Here is a 19,998-nt window from a genome sequence, read left to right on the forward strand (position 1 = left end):
TCACTAGGCAAGTCATGGAAGAAACAAGAGAGAACGATTGACAATGTGAATATATCGAAGTATTTGAAGTACAAGAAGGACACAAGAATAAGGGAAGCAGAGGGTGGGGCTGTGGGCTTATGGATGGGAGAACCCGGGAGGCAGGAGGCTCTGAGCTGATTAAGCCACCTCTGATAGATGCCTCCAGGCCTGCATGGCCCAGACCCCAGTAGCTCTCCCTCTAGTCCTATCTGTCGAGCCCCTGAGGCGCACAGCATTCTCCTGCAGGGACTGGAGTTTGGGGTGGGGAGGACTGCTGGCCAAGCTGGCCATGTCCAAGCAGCTTGAGCCAGAGCCTGGTTGATGAGGATCCTGAGCCCCCAGGGGGCCAGCTACCCTAGATGGAGAACCTGAGGATCTGGGAGCATCCATGCAATTCAAGAGCCTATTCCAGTGGTTCATGAACTATAGGGTCCCAGCCAACAGCCTCTATAAATCTACTTGCTAGGGACATGCAGCTAACTGTTACACACATGTGCTTCTCATTAAATGTGCTGTTGTGGGCAGTGCCCTCCTCCATCAACTATCAGATGACTGTTGGGAAAATCACAACATGGATTTATAAAATGGACCTATGTGCCCTCTTCATTGTTTCCACAGTGTTTTACATTGTTTCATGGGAGAAAAAAGTCACTTAAGGACAATGGAGCATTGTTTTTATACTATAGAACGGTGATCTATTTCTTCATTGCAGCCTACGATCCACTATGGTTAAATCTCCATGAACTTGGCATCTCATATACTTTGGTTTATCTGACTCATAGCAGAACATTTATGTATTATTCCACCACGAAAAATAAAAAGTAGTCAAGCTCTTTTTCTGATAATGGGACTTTTTCCTGCCTTGGTAGTAACATTAATGAATAACACCTATGGGTTTCAGGAACTTGCCTATGGGGGTTTAATTTGTTGCTTGGGAGTCTCTTCAAAAGTGATGGCAGTATTTCATTCACCCATGTCGTCTGGGACCTTTCTGTGGGCATTGCAGCAGCAATACATTATTATGTTATTTGGAAATACCTTTACCAAAGTCTTACAGATTTTATCTGACAGTTATGATCCAACTTGTGATATGTCTCCAAGCCAGTATTACTTCAGTTGTGAAATTGGGGGTAGAAGAGTAGTCAATTGCACAGAAGAAGAAAAAAACTGTACTGACTTTTCTAGATTTAAAAAAAATGCAATTACTGTGAACTGAAATTATAATTTATGTTTGGTGGGTTCTTCCTCTCAACAAATAAGATATTGTATTAACTGTGTATTTCATTCCACACTTATGAAATACTCTATAGAATGGCCAGTGAATATTTACAAATGAGAATTTTTTTTATTTTAATCTTACCAATTTTATTGCATGAATTTTTTTAAAATTAGTAACTCAAAATGTAAGAAGTTAGTGCTTATGTGAAATAACAGATTCTATTCTTTCTTTTAAAAATAATTTCTGCCACTTTATCCCTTAGCTTTGTGAAGAAACATGGACAGAACTCAGACTGCTTTTTTTTGGCCATGCTTCATTGTGGTATAATGTGCTTATCAATCCCACTGCAGTCTTGAATAAAATTGTAATTTGGACTTGTAAAAAAAAAGAAATAAAATAAGTAAAAAGTAATAATGTTAAAAGAAAGCAGGATGGAGAAGGCAGAGCTTCCAGCCTCAGCACAGCAGGCAAAATGCCAGTTCCAGAACCCAGGGCACAACAGGTAACTGAGCTGGGCCACTCTAGTGTGGTAAGCAAGTTACTAGCCCAAAAAGCCTTGGTGGAGAAATCCAGGGACCAGACCCCTAGCCTCCCCAGTGCAAGAAGATTGAGACAGTGCCCCCTGTACTCCAGGAGCAGAGCTCAAACTTTAAAAATGAGCAAAAACAAAAGAACACTGAAGATGAAAAGCTACTATGGCATCAGCAAAGATCAAAACACAAACTGAGGGGGCCGAGTCAAGATGGCAGAGTAGAAGCAGAGAACTGCATGAGCTCTCCCCCTAAATCCTTCAAAATACCTATGAAAATGACTCTAAACAAATTATAGAGCAGCTGAAGCCACAAAATGACAGAGTGAAAAAAATTTCTAGCCTGAGGCATTCTATAAGGCCAACAAAAATGGTCTCAGAGCTAAGTGCAGCCCAGTTTGGGCCTTGCTCACACAGATGGTACTGGAGCAGGCATCAGGATGCTGAATCAATGGCAGCTGGTTTCCAGACTTCTCAACCCACAAATGTCAAAGATAGCTTCAAAGGTTAGTGGGAATGCTCTATCAACTGGGTGAGAAAGGAATGTGGTCACACCCCAGTGCCAGCACCAGCCCCAGACCTAAGGCAGCAGCAACAACTGCTGCAGTAGCAGCTGCTTCTGGAGCTCTTGGATTACAGATGATAGAGGAATCAGTCTGGATGACAGTCCTGGGTAGTGGTTCTAGGGTTAGGAGGAATGCTGGTATGGCAAAGCTGGCAGCAACTATGTAGAGGGAATCCTACTCACAGTTCCAGGGCAGAAAAGAGTGCTTGGGACTGTTCACAGATCAGAGCACAGGCCAGGAGAGGAGTAATCACCTCTCCTTAGATCATGTCACTTTGGAGGAAATAAGAATTTATTGGTTCCTAGAGATATATCTGAAAACAGTTGCACAAAAAACTTGAAACTTGGGGCAGTAACTCTCCACTTAACAAAGAGCTCAAAAGTCAAGTAATTGGCTATGAAAGTGACAGAAGGGGAAGAAGTAAGACTACAGAAGGTTACTTTTTTGGTGAAAAGGTATTTTCTAAGACAAGGAAGATCAAAACATACAACTGGAGGAAGAGAGCAAGATCAAGACTCCACACCCAAAGCCTCCAAAAAACATATGAGATTGTCTCAGACCATGGAAATCCTCAAAAAGTATTTTGAAAATCAAGCTACAGAAGTAGAGGAAAAATTTGGAATAGAAATTAGAGTGATGCAAGAAAATCATGAAAAACCAGTCAATGGCTTACTAAAGGAGACTCCCCCAAAATGTTGAAGAAAATAACACCTTTAAAATAGACTAATCCAAATGGCAAAAGAGGCGCAAAAAGCCAATGAGGAGAAGAATGCCTTACAAAACAGAATTGGCCAAATTAAAGAGGCGGTCCAAAAGGTCACTGAAGAAAATAATTCCTTCAAAATTGGAATGGAGCAAAAGAAAGCTAATGACTTTATGAGAAATCAAGAAAGTATAAATCAGAACAAAAACAATGAAAAAAATAGAAGACAATGTGAAATATCCCAGTGCAAAAACAATTGTTACGGAAAATAGATCCAGGAGAGACAATTTAAAAATTATTGGTCTACCTGAAAACCATGATAAAAAAAAATAAGTAAATAAGGGCTTAGACATCATCTTTCAAGAAATAATCAAGGACAACTGCCTTGCTATTCCAGAACCAGAGGGTAAAATAGAAAGAATCCATTGATCATCTCCTGAAAAGATCCCAAAGGAAAAACTTCTAGGAATATTGTAGACAAATTGCAGAGTTTCCAGGTAAAGGACAAAATATTACAAGCAACCAGAGAGAAACAGTTTGAGTATTGTCAAAATACCATCAGGATAACACAGGATTTAGCAACTCCTCTACTAAGGGACTGGAGGGTTTGGAATATAATATTTCAGAGGTAAAAGGAGCTACGATTAAAACCAAGAGTCACCTATCCAGAAAAACTGAGTATCATATATATGTATGTGTATATATATATATACATATACATATGTATATATATAGTATTATATTACCTATAACATAATTGTATATTTATAAAATATTTATATATATATAACATTAATAATAGTCACACATAATATATTATAATATACACATATATAATCTATAATATGTATAAGAAAAAGGGAAAAATGGAATTTCAATGAAATAGAGGACTTCCAAGCATTCTTGTTGAAAAGACCACAGCTGAAAACAAAATTTGACAAGAATCAAGAGATACATGAAAAGGGAAACAGGAAAGAAAAGCCATAAGGGAACTCATTAAAAGTGAAGTTTATATTTCTGCATGGAAGGATATTTCTAACTCATGAGATCTTTTTCAATATTAGAGTGGTTAGAAGGAATGTGTGTGTGTATATGTGTATGTACACACACACATTTATTTATTTATAATGTCAATGTATTTATATTTTTATTTATATATATTTATATATGTATATATAATATGTGTCTATCTATACACGTGTGTGTTTGTGTTTGCATATGTATATATATGCATATATATGTATAGATATATGAAAGGATATTTGTAAATCATGAGACCTTTCTCAATATTAGGGTGGTTACAGGGAATGTATATGTATGTATATATATGTATATATATCATATACATATAGACACATACACATAATATATGAGTATATACATATGCATATAGGTGTGTATATATGTGGACATACATACATGCATATGTATGTGTACATGGTGCATGTGTATATGTATATATGTATGAATATGCATGTATACATGTATGTGTGTATTTATGTATATATACCTGTACATGCACATTTATATGTGTTTATCTATGTATGTACATATGTGAGCATATGTATATATGTGTATGTGTTTGTGTACATATGGATGCATTGTGTATGTATATATGCATGTATATATTATACAAGTATAGGCATATGTGTATTTTGCATGTATACATATGTGTATATGTGTATATACATATACCTATCTAGACATATATGCACACATGCATACTACATATACACACACAGGGCACAAGGTGAACTGAATATGAAGGAATGATACCTAACAATTTAAGTGTTGAGAGGAATGTACTGGGAGAAAGAGAAAGGAAGAGGTAGAATGCAGTAAATCATCTCAAACAAAAGAAGCAGGAAAGAGATTTTACAGTGGAGGGGAAGAGGGGGGAGGTGAAAGGGAATAAGTGAACCTTTCTCTCATTGGATTTGACTTACAGAGGAAATGACACATATTCAATTGGGTATGGAAATCTCTCTTACCTTGTAGGAAGGCATGGGGCAAGGGGACACAAGAAGGAGGATAATAGAAGGGATGGCAGATTAGGGGAAGGGGTAATCAGAAGCAAAGTCTATTGTGGAAGGACAGATTCAGGGAGGGAATGGAATAAATGGGAGTCAGGAAAGGATAGAGTGGAATGTGGTTAGTCTATCTCAACATGACTGTTATGGAAGTTTCTTGCATGGCTATAAATGTATGACCTGTATCGAATTGAACTGGGAAATTTGAACCAGGTTTCAAAAGGGATTGGTTGAATTTCTTGGCTAGAATGTAAGACTGTGCTTCTCAGCCAATGAGAATAATGGTCAGCAGTGGGAGGGGGATTTCTACATCAGGGTCTATATAAATTGCCATTCTGTTTCTGTAAGGTGCCTCCTGACTCCAGCTTACTGGTGAAGGGACCTCCTGCTTCTCCTGAGAACCGTGTAAAGGAGATTTTCTGATTTTTACTTTGATACTGTCTCTGAACAGTCAATTTGAGTAATGGGGGTCATGCTATCCCACACATTGCCTTTAGAATAAAATGAAAAATCCTCAGTCTGGCATAAATTGCTCTGAATTAGAATTCCTGCCATCTTCTCCAGTCTTCCTCCCTGTACCCCTTGCCACCACCTCATGTTACCTCTTTCGCATACTGCAACCTGCCAGCTATGTCCCGTATACAAAAATTTATCTCCTGTCCTTTGTATAATGGGCCTCTTGCCAGGAGTGTCCCACTTTCTTATATGGGTGTCCAGTTTAGGGATGACTTCCTAAAAAGGTCTTCCTTCAAACCCCTAGTTCATTCTCCCCTCCACCACCAAATTTGTTACTATCATCATTCAGTCATTTTCAGTAATGTTCAACTCCTTTTAGGGTGTTCTTGGCAGAGATGTTGGAGTGGGTTGCAAGTCATTCTCCACCTCACTTTACATTTGAGGAAACTAAGGCAGAAGTGAATTGCCCAGGGTCACACAGCTAGTAAGTGTCTGAGGCCAGATTGGAACTCAGGTCCTCCTGACTTCAGGCCCATCACTCTAATCACCACACCACCTAGCTACTCCTACCAAATTTCTTTGTCTATACTTTGTACTCACTTAGCTGTTACATGTTAAGTTTCCTCCAGTAAAATGTAATCTCTGAGGGCAGGGACTATTTCATTTTGTCTTTGTATCTGAGTGTCTAGCTTAGTGCCTACCACACAGTAAGCCTTTAATAAATGGTTATTGCATTAGATTGTGACCCAGAGTCACCCCTGTCCAGACTGAATACAGCAGAGGTGTGTTGAGTAGATGGAGGAGCTCCATTAATTCACGCAAAAGGAAGTTGGTCATGGAAGCTCCAGAAGTTGGGCTGGAATGCCAGGCTGACTTTTCTTAAGAAGCAGGATGATCCATAAGCATGATTAAGACCTGAAAGGATTGGGGTGTGGTGGTGGTGGAGCTCTTGAGTGCTGTTTCAATGTTTAAAGGTCTTCCATGAGGAAGATGGCCAAAGAGAATAGATTTAAGAGTGGGAGAGGGGGGTGAAAAGTGTCATAAAAATAATAGAATGGTCTGCCTTGATGAATTGTGGGCTTCTCAGTGCTGGAAGTCTTGTGGGGTGGTTGGATGGCTACCTGGAGTCTTCCATGTGGTACAAGGCAAAGATTGTAGACTCTGAAATATGATGATGTAATTTTAAGTCTAGCTCTGCCATTTTCTACCTATGTAACTGTGAGCAAGCTCCTTAACTTCTCTGATCCTCAGTTTCCCTATCATTTAGATGAGAGGGTTGGACTAGATCTGATCTCAGGCCCTTTCTAATTCCAAATCTGCAGTTCTGGAACGCTTGATACCTTTCTAAGCTCTGAGGTTTTGTGATGCTACAAAGGGAATAAGGTATACACTGATCCCAAGGAGAAACTGAAGTTTCCTTAGGTTACAGTGACAGAGTTGAAAGGGACATTAGAGACTATCTAGTATAATTTCCTTATTTTTTACAAGTAATATTTGAAAAGCAACATGGCACACTAAATGAGGCAGTAGATTGAGGTTCAAAAACTGCCTCAAAAGTTATTCATTCTGTAATCCTGGACAAACTACTTAATCATACCTCAGTTTACTCATCTGCAAAGTAAGGGGATTGGACAGGATGGCTTCTAAGATTTCTTCTTATGATCTTATGAATTTTGCTACAACTTAATTTGTATGTTGTGAAACCTTTGGTACATTTCCCAGTCCCATCAATGAAAAGAAGAATAAGGTTTATAGACAAAATTTGGAAGATTTGATAGGGCAGAAGTGGGTCTCAGGTCCGGAAGATGTGATCACTGTCTTCAAATATTTGAAGGGCCATCATAGGGAAGAAAAATCAGCCATGTTTTGTGTAGCCCCAGGAGAGAAATCAGACCAATGGATGTAAGTTAGAAAAAGGCACATTTGGGTTTGACTTCCTCAATTCAACCAAACCTGTGGTTTCAATGGTACAGCACAGTGAACTCCCAGTGAAGACATTTCTTCTACCAATAACAACAGCTAAATATTAATATATCACTTTAATGTTTGCAAAGTACTTTATATGCAATAATCTCAAGGATTAAGTGATATATCATTCCTGAGTGCTATTTCAATATTTAAAGAGCTTCCATGAGGAAGATGGCCAAAGAGAATAGATTTAAGAGTGGCAGAGGGGGGTGAGAAGTGTCATAAAATAATGGAACGGTCTGCCTTGAAGAGTTGTGAGCTTCTCAGTGCTGGAAGTCTTGTGGGGTGGTTGAATGGTTACCTGGAGTCTCCCATGTGGTAAAAAGCAAAGACTATAGACTTTGAAATATGAAAATGTGATTTTAAATCCAGCTCTGTCATTTTTGATCTATGCAATGATCTCAAGGATTAGGTGATATAACATCCTACCGCGTGGATAAAGAAATCAAGGCTCAGAGAGGTTGTGACTTACCCAGGGTCATGCAGCCGTTAAGTATCACAAGCAGGATTTAAACTTGAACTCAGGTTTTCCCTGACTCCAAGTCCAGGGCTCTATCCATTATACCACCTAACTGCCTCAATGCAAATTTGCATCTGTTCTGGAACTTAGAGATTTGACTGTAGCACTGAAAAATAAGAGACTTATCCAGGATCACACAGCCAAGATGTGTCAAAGGCTGGACTTGAATCCAGGTCCTTGTGACTCACAGGTCTGCTCTACCCATAACACCATGTACAGGAGGAGGAGGGAAGGGGGAAGGAGAAGAAAGAGGGGAAAAAAGAAGAGAAAGAGAAGGAAGAAGAGGAGGAAGAACAGGAGGGGGAGGAGGAAGTAGGGAGGGGAGGAAAAAGAAGAGGAAGAGGAAGGGAAGGAGCAGGTAACATCTATAGTCACTTTATCGGTGTTATTTCATTTGATCTTCACAACCACCCTGGGAGGTAGAGGCTCTCATTGCCATATTACAAATAAGAAAACTAAGTCTAGGAGAGGTTACAATGACTTGTCCACAGTCACACAGCTAGCAAATGTCTGAGGCACCCTTTGAACTGGACTCCAAGTCAGGAATTCAAGGCACCATTTGAATCCACTCTATGCCATCTAGTGACCAAAAAAAAGAACAATAAAAATTCACATTTACCAGGAGTTTTCTTGACAAAAAATGAAATGAGGGGAATAGTTCACAAGTTCTTTTCATTTTCCTGCATGAAGAGATGAAGGCTTAGTAATATGAGATGTCTCATTCATGGCCACAAAGCTGGTAAGCAGACAAAATTCAAATCCAGGATTCCTGCACTGAAGTCTGGGGTTCTTGTCCCAGTAATGCTGCTACTTCTAAGAACTATTAGCACTATTGAAAATGTAACAAAAAAAATGTAACAATAGATTGACTACTGCAGTAATGAATTCTCTGTCACTACTGCATGGCCACTTCTTAGGAATAGAGTAAAAGGGATCCCTGGGTAGGGGAACTCATAAGTAAACTCAGGCAGATTGAAGGGAAGGGAGGACTATCTCTCTTTCCATAGGGAAATTTTCTGCAGCTGAGGCTAGAGCCAGGGAGGGTGGAGTCAAGGGCAATATGTCTAGGACAGGTCAGTGCTAAGGAGGGAGGACTGTTTTGTCCAGGAAGATCCAGCTGAGTGTGGAAGTGACTTGACTGAGGCAGAAGACATAGCTCTAATTTCCAGATGTGCAGAAATAGGTAGACTTGGAAGCTTAATGACTATTCAGTAGGGCCACTGATGAACTCTCAGAAGTCAGCTGTTTGCCTCAAAGCTCAGAGTCCAACTTTTATGTTTCCTAAGTTTGCATGGCTGGTTTTCATAGTTCTTCTCTCTTGAATGTCTTGGAAAGTATGGCCCTTACCCTTCATGTCTTTGGTAGGGTGGCCAATCGCCTGCATGCCATACTTAGGTGACCATCAGTGTCTAGTTAGTGTCTACCATTATTCTCTTCCCTCTGAGATTACCTCTCATTTAGGGGCCATCTCCAGTCATCTTGATCCATATTTGGCCACTGGACCCAGATGGTCCTGGAGTGAGGCTGGTGACATTGCACAGCCCTGCCTCACTTAAATCCAATTCACTTGCAAGTCAAGATATCACCTTCCTCTTGTCATGGTCCTCTGAGAATGAAGGACAGATAACAACAACCCCAATTACACATTTGTTTGTACATGGTCATTTGCATGTTATCTTGGCCACTAGAATGTGAGTTCCTTAAGGGCAGGGGCTGTTTTTGTCTTTCTTTGTATCCTAGCACTAAGCACAGTGCCTGCCACCTTGTAGGTGCTTAATGAATGCTATTTGTTGCTGTTGATGTGGATGATGATGACAATGATAGCCCTTTTCCTACATGGGAATGTGAGGAGATGACAAATATGATGATCCTGTCCTTTTGTGGCATAGACTGCACCTCACCTGTTTTCTGATTTAAGGCAAATTTGTGGCCATCAATAGTGGAGGAGCACAATTGTGTGCTCAGTGGGGAGGGAAAGCCACTCTCCTCACACAAGAAAAGGAAGGAGCTGGCAGAGTCCTCACTGATTCTGGGATAAACATCAATGTCTGTAGCAGGGAAAACAGAATGAGCACAGTTAGAATCACTAGCTATTCTGGAGGAGGTGCCAACAGGATAAACTTAAGTGTAAAGAATGTCTCCTGGGAAATTATGGAAAGGAGACAGTCATTGACAAGAGATAGTGCGGTGAACTGCTTCCCTGTCAATAAAAGACACCTTCCCATGCTGTACTGGGGGAATCTGCCAGTGGTACTAGGAATGGCTGAGTTGTCTCCTAGTCAGCAGGACTTGCTTCCTTGGAGGACTTTAGATCTTCCTTCAGTGTTTATTTGCGGCATTACCCATTGGCAATGGGGGTGTCTTCATGAGCCTGAGCCCTGAGCCATGAATCTCAGCTCTGAGAAGTACAGCTATATAGCTCCAGAATCTGCAAAGAGAAGTAGGTGTTGATGGAGTGTGTGTGGGTAGTTACTGTCAGCTGATATCCCCTATATGTATGATCATTCCTTCTTGCTGTTCTTGTTGGATCCTCACTCTCCGACTCAGGATTTGTGGGCATACACCAGGGCCTGTCCTTTCTCTCTCTCCCTGTCTCTCTTCCTCTTTTCTCTCCCTCCCCTCATTTAGTTTCTCTTCTTTGCATAGATGACTCCTCAATTTATATATGTAGTCCTCTTCACTCTCCTAATAATAAAATAATGATAGTTAATATTTATGTAGTTGCCTTAACCTTTGCAAGATACTTCACAAATATCAATGCATTCACAATACCTCTGGAAAGTAGGTTGTTTCTATTATCTCCATGTTACAAATGAGGAAAATGAACCACACAGAGACTGAGAGACTTGATGTCTAGTGCCATATCAGGACATCTCAGTGTCTATGTCCAATGAGCATCTTAACGTGCAAAATTTTCAAAATGGAACTCACTGTAATTTCTTTCAAACCTATTCTTCCTTCAATCTTTCCTATTCATTTACGATTTCTTGTAATACAACACTTGCAAAACCAGGTTTTGGTAAGGTTCATTGGGATTCAAATGAGTTATTGGACCATACATTAAATCCAAATTACTCCAGCTCTCACTGATTGGTCAGCAATAGGTCCCAGCCCTAGCCTTACTTGGTCATCCCTTTGATTTTGATGACTGAGAGTGGGTATAAATAGCAATTTTTTTCTCTTCTAGCCAGAAATCCTGAGGGTCTTTCACTCCCAGATTGTTGTTTTTTATTTCCTGAATAGGGAAGAGGCCATTTTTTTTGCCTCACTTCTTAACCTTAACCACTGAATGGGCATTGTCTCAGAGGAACCAAGACCTAGGAACGACCTGAGCTTCAAAAGGCCAAGGTCTCTCACTACATCCAGGGCCATCTCCAGTCATCCTGATCTATATCTTGCCACTAGACCCAGATCTTTTTAAGTGGGTCAAAGTTTATTCTTTTTTATAATTAACATATTTATTTTCAGTTTTCAGCAATCACTTCCATAAATTTTAAATTTTCTCCTCTTCCCTATCCCCTTCCTCCCCAAGACAGCATGCAAATTTATATGGGTTCTACTCATACATTCTTATTAAACATATTTTCACATTAGTCATGCTACATAAAAGATTTAAAACAAATGAGAGAAACCATGAGAAAAACCCAAACAAAACAAAACATAACAAAAGAGAAAATAGTCTGCTTCATTCTACATTCTGATTCCATAGTGCTTTCTCTGAATGTGGATGGCATTTTGCATCAGGAGTCCTTTGGAAATGTTTTAGGTCCTTGCATTACTGTGAAGGGCTAAGTTTATCAGATACAGTCCTCACACACTGTGGTTCTTATTGTGTATATTCTTCTCCTGGTTCTGCTCATTTTACTCAGCATCAGTTTATATAAATCTTTCCAGGTTTTTCTGAAGTCCCCCCTGTTCATCATTTCTTATAGCACAATAGTATTCCATTACATTCACATACCACAACTTGTTCAGCCATTCCCCAGTTGATGAGCATCCCCTCAGTTTCCAACTCTCGGCCACCACAAAAAGAGCTGCCATAAATATTTATGTACATGTGGGTCCTTTTCTCATTTTTTATGATCTCTTTGGGACACAGTCCTAGAAATGGTATTGCTAGGTCAAAGGGCATGTACATTTTTAAAGCCCTTTGGGCCGAGTTCCAAATTGCTCTCCAGAATGGTTTGATCATTTCACAGCTCCACCAACAATGTATACTCTCCCTCATCTTCTTCAACATTTATCATTTTCTTTACTGGCTTTTGAATAGCCAATGTGTGTCTGAAGTAGGATTTGAACTTAGAATTTCCTTCCTCAGAGGCTAGATCCATCCAGTATATGACACTTCTTCTCTATATGACTAGATCTTAACATACCATTCTCCACTTCCAACTTTTATTTTGTCCCTTGAATGACGTCAATCTCTCCAGAGAAGAATTCCAGTCCTGAATCACAAATTACTAAGTCTCATTGATGCCCATGAGGTCAAGCTTGTCTCCTTGTGGTTTTATGTCTAGTTCATCCTTGTATCACCCTCATTTTGTGACTTTATCCAGACACAGATGAGACTTAGGACTTTATTACAGGTTCTCTTTGGATACTATTTCTGAATGCTCTCATTGCTATTGCACCAGCGTTTAATTCAGTTCACAGCCCCTCTTCACCTAATCCCAAGAATCTTTCGCATGGGTCTTAACCTGTTTTGCAATGACCTTGGCATTCTTTCCTTTGCCTTTCCCTAGGGTCTCCCTGGTTTTAGCCTTTGGGAAGTCTCTCCCAATTCCCACCCCATTTCCCTCTTTCCTGCTGAGCTGGCCTGAAGCTCTGATTACTTCTTTGACCTTCTTTACCTGATATGAACACTGGACTTCCCTTCCCCAGTGATAATTCTCCAGAGAATCTCCAGTGGAGGTATCGATTTCCCTCAGAAACAGTTAGCTTCCCTGATTCTATTGGGAAGGCTTCTAGGTTATCCTCATTACATATAATGCTTGCCGATGACTTTGGATAAACATTACTCATCATTTTAAGGTAAACTCTGTTTATTCCTATGATCTCTAGTGTTTTTAATAGTAAGGGTTACTGCATTTTGTCAAAGATCAAGACTTTTTAAATGTGGCTTAAAAATATATTACCTTTCTTGGCAGTCATGTCACATGCATATGAAATGCATAATGCTAGAATTTTAATCATTTTTCAGAAGCATAGCTATCTATTTCTCTTTCTTCTTATACTTGTGAAATTGATTTTTAAATATAAATTTATCCTTATTGAATTTAATCTCATTTAACTAGGCCTAAGGTATTTAACTTGCTAAGATCTTCAATATTGTTATCCAATTTTTTAGCCATCTCTTTATCTTTTTGTTATCTGCAAACTTGATAATTATGTTATCTATGTCTTTATCGAAGTCCTTAATGAAATATTTTTGTAATTTTTTATTGATTCCTTTTTTTACACAGCATGGTCATTTCCCAATGGTTTTTCTTATCCCACCTCAATATAACCCATTTTTGTAATAAAGATGCACAGTAAAGCAAAAGATTCATTACCTTACATTTATTACATAGATTTTTTTTAATGTCTTTTTGATTTGGGATTAGGGGAAAAGGGGGTTTTAGGGATAAGATATTTAAATAAAGAAAGAAATTCAGGTCATTGAAGCAAGTTTTAAATACACAGAATAGAACAAAATGTACAACAGCTGTGAAAGTTATATGTTGAATTTATTATATCTGCTAAGGAAAAGCACACTATATATTAAAAATCCCCAGTTTCAATCCCTATCCCTCTATTTCTCATACATTTATATGGGGGAAAAACAATATGCTTTTGTGTTTTATTAAAATCCATCAGACATATTTTTAATTAATTTACAAATTTAGAAAGTGAGATTTCTGAATTCCTCTTGCTAAATCAAAAACTTCTCCCTTTTAAATTAGTTTACAATTTATATTTCACAGAAATTCAACTGCAGTAATAAAAAAGAATACATCGTCTCAGAATTATTGAGCAACATGATCAGTACTAAAGTTGAAATAACATCCTTCTCAGAGGGACTTGAGTAGGATCTGACTCTTTTTCTAGTGGTACAGGAGAAGGAAAAGTGGGTGAGGGGCCAGAGAGAGCTTGAGACACAAACAGTGATAAGAATATGTGCAGAGACAGAGAGATAGACAGAGACAGAAATGATATATTCTATATACCTTATCCAACAGTGATTGAAACAGAAGAGGTATTAATGCAAAATGCCTGAGATGTTTTCTTTCCCTGGGCAACAGAAAGAAATGAAAGCCAAGGGGAAAAACAATGAAATAAAATACTTTTGTCTTTAAATAATTGCTCCTCATATGTATGTCTGGAGCACTAATATAAACATATATTTTGTAAGGAATATAAGGAATGAACTCTCAGTCCTTATGCCTTCCCCCTTGCTCTACTTTGACTTGGCGTCATGAGCACCCATTTACTGAACTCATTCATACCTAGTTATTAATCATCTAGTCTTACTTCTTATAACTATCTGTGGCAGATCAATTTCTGTGTGTGCCTTTGTTTGAGGTCTGAGTGTGTAATGCCTTAGTTATTTAGCCACATGGAACATTGATTGATTGAGAAGTTTTTGGGGTTTTTTTGTCTTTCTTGTTTAGGTTGGGATCCCCAATCTCTGGTCTATCATTAGAAAACCTATCTAAGTAGAGATATATGAATTATGAGACATTTATCTGCTTATTTCCTTTTCAAAGCTCCTCAAAACAGAAATTTCAAATGAAGGGTAGGATTATATATTTCCTAAATTTAGTAAAACTAAATTTCATTATAGATCCCTGGGAATGCTATACAGGTATGTTTGGGAAGGATAGTTCTCCCTTTCTATTAAGAGAATAAGTGAAAGGCACATTTCTCTTAATTTGGTCTCTAATAAACTAAAGCAAATGTTTTCTCCAAATTTCTTAAACAAAATTATATTACCTCAATTGAAGCATTACTAGTACTGAATTTTGGTAGAATTGAGTACATTCACTATTTTGATATGGTTCCCATTTAAGGGATTAAGGGAGATTAGGATTATAAAACCAAAGCTAGCATTGTAATATAAACTCAATCTTTTATAATCCATCAAAAGACCGTGTATTATATACTTGCATATGTGAATGATATTTCTCCTGATGAAATGTGACTATAATGATTTTGCACATGACCAGATTACCTAACTAGAGACACCACTGTGAGAGACAGCAGGGACCTACTTCTGGGTGAAGAAAACTTGTGCTACCCTATCATGTCAGTAGGAGCAGTTGGACATGTTGAGCTCAAACTTACATAACTAATTTACTTAAACACCCAGAAGGCAAGAGCTATCCCGTTTTTGTCTTTGTATCTACACACAGCATAACACAATGCCTGGCACATAGTAGATTCCAAATAAATACTTCTTAATCAGTAATTGCCGTGATTGATTGAAACGTTTGAAGATAACTATCATACCTTTCTAAGTGATAGGATCATAGATCTAGAACTAGAAAAAACATCAGAATTCATCTAGTTCAACCTCCACATTTTACAAATGAAGAAGATGAAGATGAGGGTTAAATGACTTTCCCAAAGTCAAAGTGTTAGTCTGCTCTTCTACAGAATTAAAATCTCCATTTAATTTACCTAAATTTCATGTGACATGAACTCAGGAAATTTCTCACCTGACCTTATCTGGGTACCCTTCCACCTATTAACGTTCTTCCTAAAATGTGGAATCTAGAAGTGAGCACAGTACTCCAAATCAGATCTGACCAGGGCAAAGTTCATGAGGGTGTTGACTTATTTTTCCCCCTACATATTTCCCCCCTACTCTCTTAATGTAGCTATACAATACTGTTGATGTGTAAAGAGTCTAATACAGTAAAATCCCCAACTGTTAAAAGAAAATTGATATTTAAACTTACTTTCCCATCTTGTACTTGTAAAGGTAATTTTTAAAAAACCAATTGTGACTCTTTATGCCTTTTTTGTAAATGTTGAATAGCAGACACAGAACTCTAGGACACACCACTGGAGAACTCCTTCCATAGTGAACCATTATGATAACTCTCTGGGTTTAAACATTCAGTCAGTTTTTAAAATACCTAATCACACTATCACCTATACTGTATCTCTTTATCTTTTCCATTAAAATAGCTTAAGTAAGCATATGAAATTATTTTCTAATACTACACACACAGGGGATATTTGCTTCACATTAGAACTAAGGAATTTGCTAGAGTAGCTACTTGGGTATCCCATGACTTGGGTAAGTCACCAAATCATGTCCCAAGTACTGACCTAAAAGCTCTAATGATTATGTACTTGTAAACATGACTTAACCTTTCTAGGATACTTGGGGTCCTTTCAGTATGTCCTCAGGCTCTTATCAAGCAGTTTGCATATTAATTTCATTATAATTTATAACTAGCTTAGTGCCTCCCATTCACCCATGATCTAAATCTCTTTCCTAATTTATATCACTAACTCAAATATGGATTACAGATACTTAGTGTAATGAGAAGTGAAAGGTATGGCATGAACAAACTCCAGTCACACGCATCAGTCTGAATTTTTCAAATTTTACCCTTCTTTCTTTGCTCTCTTCCTCTCCTCATCACTGAGACAAGTATTTGTCAAAAGTTCTTTGTCAATGTTTTTATGAAGGCAAAGAATTAGAAATTGAGAGGATGTCCATAAACTGGGGAATGGCTTAACAATTTGTGATAAAGGAATGTAATGGAACACCATTGTTCCATAAGAAATGATAAGTAGATGAATTTCAGAAAAATCTGGAAAGACTTTCATGAACTGATGCTGAGTGAATAGAACCAGGAGAACATTCTACACAGTAATAGCAAAATTGTGCTATGCCCAACTTCGATAGACTTAGCTCTTCCCAGTAATGCAATGATCTAAGACAATTCCAAAAACTCAGGAGGGAAAATGGTATACACATCCAGAGAAAGAATTATGGAACCTGAATGCAGAGTAAACAATATTATTTTCTCTTTTGCGTTGTTTTTTGTTTCTTGTGGTTTTTCCTTTATCTTCTGATTTTTCTTTCACAACATGAGAGAGATATGTTTAATAAGATTGTACAAGTATAGCCTATATATAAATATTACATGCCATCTTGGGGAAAGGGGAAAAGAAGAAAGAAAAATTTAGAATTTAAAATCTTATAAAAATGGATTTTGAAAACTAAAAAAAGTCTTTTGCCAAAAGTTGTTTGGTCTCATAATCTCTAAGTAAAATAGGAAGGAAAGAACAGTCTTTTCTTATTATTTCATGTGGCCACACATCATATCCTCTCCCTCGTTGAAAATACCTATGTTCTAATGCTTTCATAGGTTGTTCCTGGAACTTATGTAAAGTATATAAATACACAGACATATATACATACATGCATACAAATGCATGTAAATATAACATATAGATATATGTATATCTATACATATATAAACTTTACATATGAATATAATATATAAAATATGTATTTCATAAAAATGTACATACAAATATTACATATAATTTATTTATACATATAAAGTTTACAAAAATGTATGTAAAACTTTATAAATAAACATTAACATTTAAATATTACTTATTTATATGATATATATATAAAACTAAAAATGTATGCTATCTTGACTTCTTTATTGGTCTCTAGCACCTCTAGTCACTAGTTTTTTCCCACTACTGTTCTTGTAACTTTAAAATTGGCAACATCATAGTCTGACACTGGAACAACTTCAGATATTCTGTTTACATTAGCTTCTCAGGGATACTCCCAAACTCACATTACTCATTATTTCTGGAGTTTGAAGGATCCATAAAGCTGCAAGGGGAAATCAAAGTTTTTTTCAAATACAAATTACACTAAAATCTAGACAAACAATATCTATAAAATTACTCTCACTCTAATAATTCATCCAAGGAAAGAAATATATATTCTGGTATGATCTAATTTCAATAAAATCATGACTCTTTGTGATCACATCCTCTATTTCATATCTTCCTTCCCTTTCCTTTTAATTCCTCGAATTTTCTCAAGAAATGAAATAAAGCTTGCTGACATTCAGTTTGTAAGCTCCATTTTTTTGTCTTAAAAAAGTAACAACAGAACTTTGGATACTTTCCTTTTCCTAGTCCTATAATGTTGGAGGTTGGAAGAACACCTAACACAAAGGAGGAAAGAAAGTAGAAAATCTTTCTAAAGAGAATAAAGCTAGATGTTCTGAAAAGAAAGTAACTGCTTGACCTATAAGGAAAGATATATAAATACACATGAACCTGTCTAATAGTGGTCAAAAGAATAAGAGTTGAGCTTTGGTTTTGGTGATTTGAGGAAATGCATATGACAAAAGACATGATCAAAAAAATTGTAAAAGAGTCTCCCAGTTACATTCAGGTAATTCTTGTGAGTATAAATTATATACCTAGAAAGAATCTCAAAAGCATTGCTAAAGTATGAAGACCTAAGCAGAAAACTGGAGATTTTAGCTGCACAAGTGATATTTCATTCAGATTCCTGTTTGCTTTTTTCCCTGCTGAGTGGAGACTTTATGAAGCCTTGTAATGGAGGCTGTTAGCATTTAGCAAGTTGTTGGGGGTTTTTTGTCATCATTTCTCTATTGCTCCTTTGTGCACTCCCAGAAGCCTCCTCAGTGCCCCCTTCACTTCCTTATTTCTCAATGTATAGATGAGTGGGTTGAGGAGTGGAGTCACTATATTGTAGAAGAGGGTAAGGAACTTGCCCTGGTCCTGAGAGGCACTGTTGCCTGGTTGCATGTACATGTAGATGATATTGCCATAAAAGAGGGAGACTATAATGAGATGGGAGCTGCAGGTGTTGATGGCCTTCCGTCTCCCTACTGCTGACTTGATCTGTAGCACTGCCTGGGTGATATAACCATAGGAGACCAGGATAAGGACTAAGGGTGTCAATACAATAACCACTGCCAGCACAAATGCAATGCCCTCAATGAAAACAGTGTTTATACAAGCCAATCGAATCAGTGCTGGCATTTCACACAAGAAGTGGTCGACCTTGTGGTGTCCACAACGGGGCAGTGTCAGAGTTATAGGTGACATAGTCAAGGAGTTGACCACACCACCAAACCAAGCAATAGAGACTAGTCCCAAGCAGAGTTTTGGATGCATAATCACCATGTAATGAAGGGGCTTGCAGACAGCAACAAAACGGTCATACGCCATTACAGCCAGGAGGAGACATTCTACACCACCCAGAGCTAGGAACATGAAAAGCTGAATAGCACAGCCTATGTAGCTAATGGTTTTATCAGACCCACTCAGGTTATAGAGCAGTTGTGGGATGGAGCTGGTGGTGAAGCAGAGATCCAGGAAAGAGAGGTGGGTAAGAAAGAAATACATTGGCGTATGGAGACGAGGGTCTATTTGGGAGATTAAGATGATGGTTGTGTTACCCACTATTGTCAGAAGATAGGCAATCAAGATGACCACAAAAAGGACTACCTCAAGCTGGGGCCTGTTAGAGAATCCTAGAAGGATAAAATCATCTTGTGTACTCTCATTTGTTCCATCCATCAATCCTATTATACCTACAGAGAAAAGAAAACAGAAATAAAGAATGGATTGCCACAGTACCTTCTACTTTATAGCCTAGTGCTTCAAGATATCTACTGAAATCCTAATTCCTTGAAATATTTATTTTCACATTACCCAAGAAAAATGGAACAAATTGTGAAACCAGAATTTTTTTGTCCAAGACATACTGACCACTAACATAAAGTTGGTCCTTAGTATATTTAAACATTTACTATATGCAACGTGCTTCTGTGATGTCACATTCTCCTCAAGTTCCTCCTCAATTTCTCTTACTGCTCTCCTTCCTTTAGATAGATAGATAGATAGATAGATAGATAGATAGATAGATAGATAGATAGATAGATAGATAGAAAGATCTCTGCAAATACAGATACATCTG

At 37.9% G+C, this 19,998-nt stretch overlaps 1 protein-coding gene and 1 pseudogene across 1 annotated transcript; one reads left to right on the top strand and one right to left on the bottom strand.

Annotated features, from left to right (window-relative positions):
* Positions 1-409: 409 nt before the first annotated feature.
* LOC140523554 (monocyte to macrophage differentiation factor pseudogene) lies at positions 410-1,089 on the top strand (annotated as a pseudogene).
* Positions 1,090-18,653: 17,564 nt separating this feature from the next.
* On the bottom strand, positions 18,654-19,598 carry LOC140523555 (olfactory receptor 2W3-like). Its single transcript, XM_072638374.1, has one exon. The coding sequence runs from the start codon at positions 19,596-19,598 to the stop codon at positions 18,654-18,656; it is 945 nt and encodes a 314-aa protein (XP_072494475.1).
* Between the last annotated feature and the right edge of the window lie 400 nt (positions 19,599-19,998).

The sequence above is a fragment of the Notamacropus eugenii genome, chromosome 2 (genome assembly GCF_028372415.1).
Source record: "Notamacropus eugenii isolate mMacEug1 chromosome 2, mMacEug1.pri_v2, whole genome shotgun sequence".
Taxonomy (NCBI): Eukaryota; Metazoa; Chordata; class Mammalia; order Diprotodontia; family Macropodidae; genus Notamacropus; species Notamacropus eugenii.

Coding starts and splice junctions, on each gene's coding strand:
- LOC140523555 (XM_072638374.1), bottom strand. CDS start 19,598: ATGGATGGAACAAATGAGAGTACACAAGATGATTTTATCCTTCTAGGA.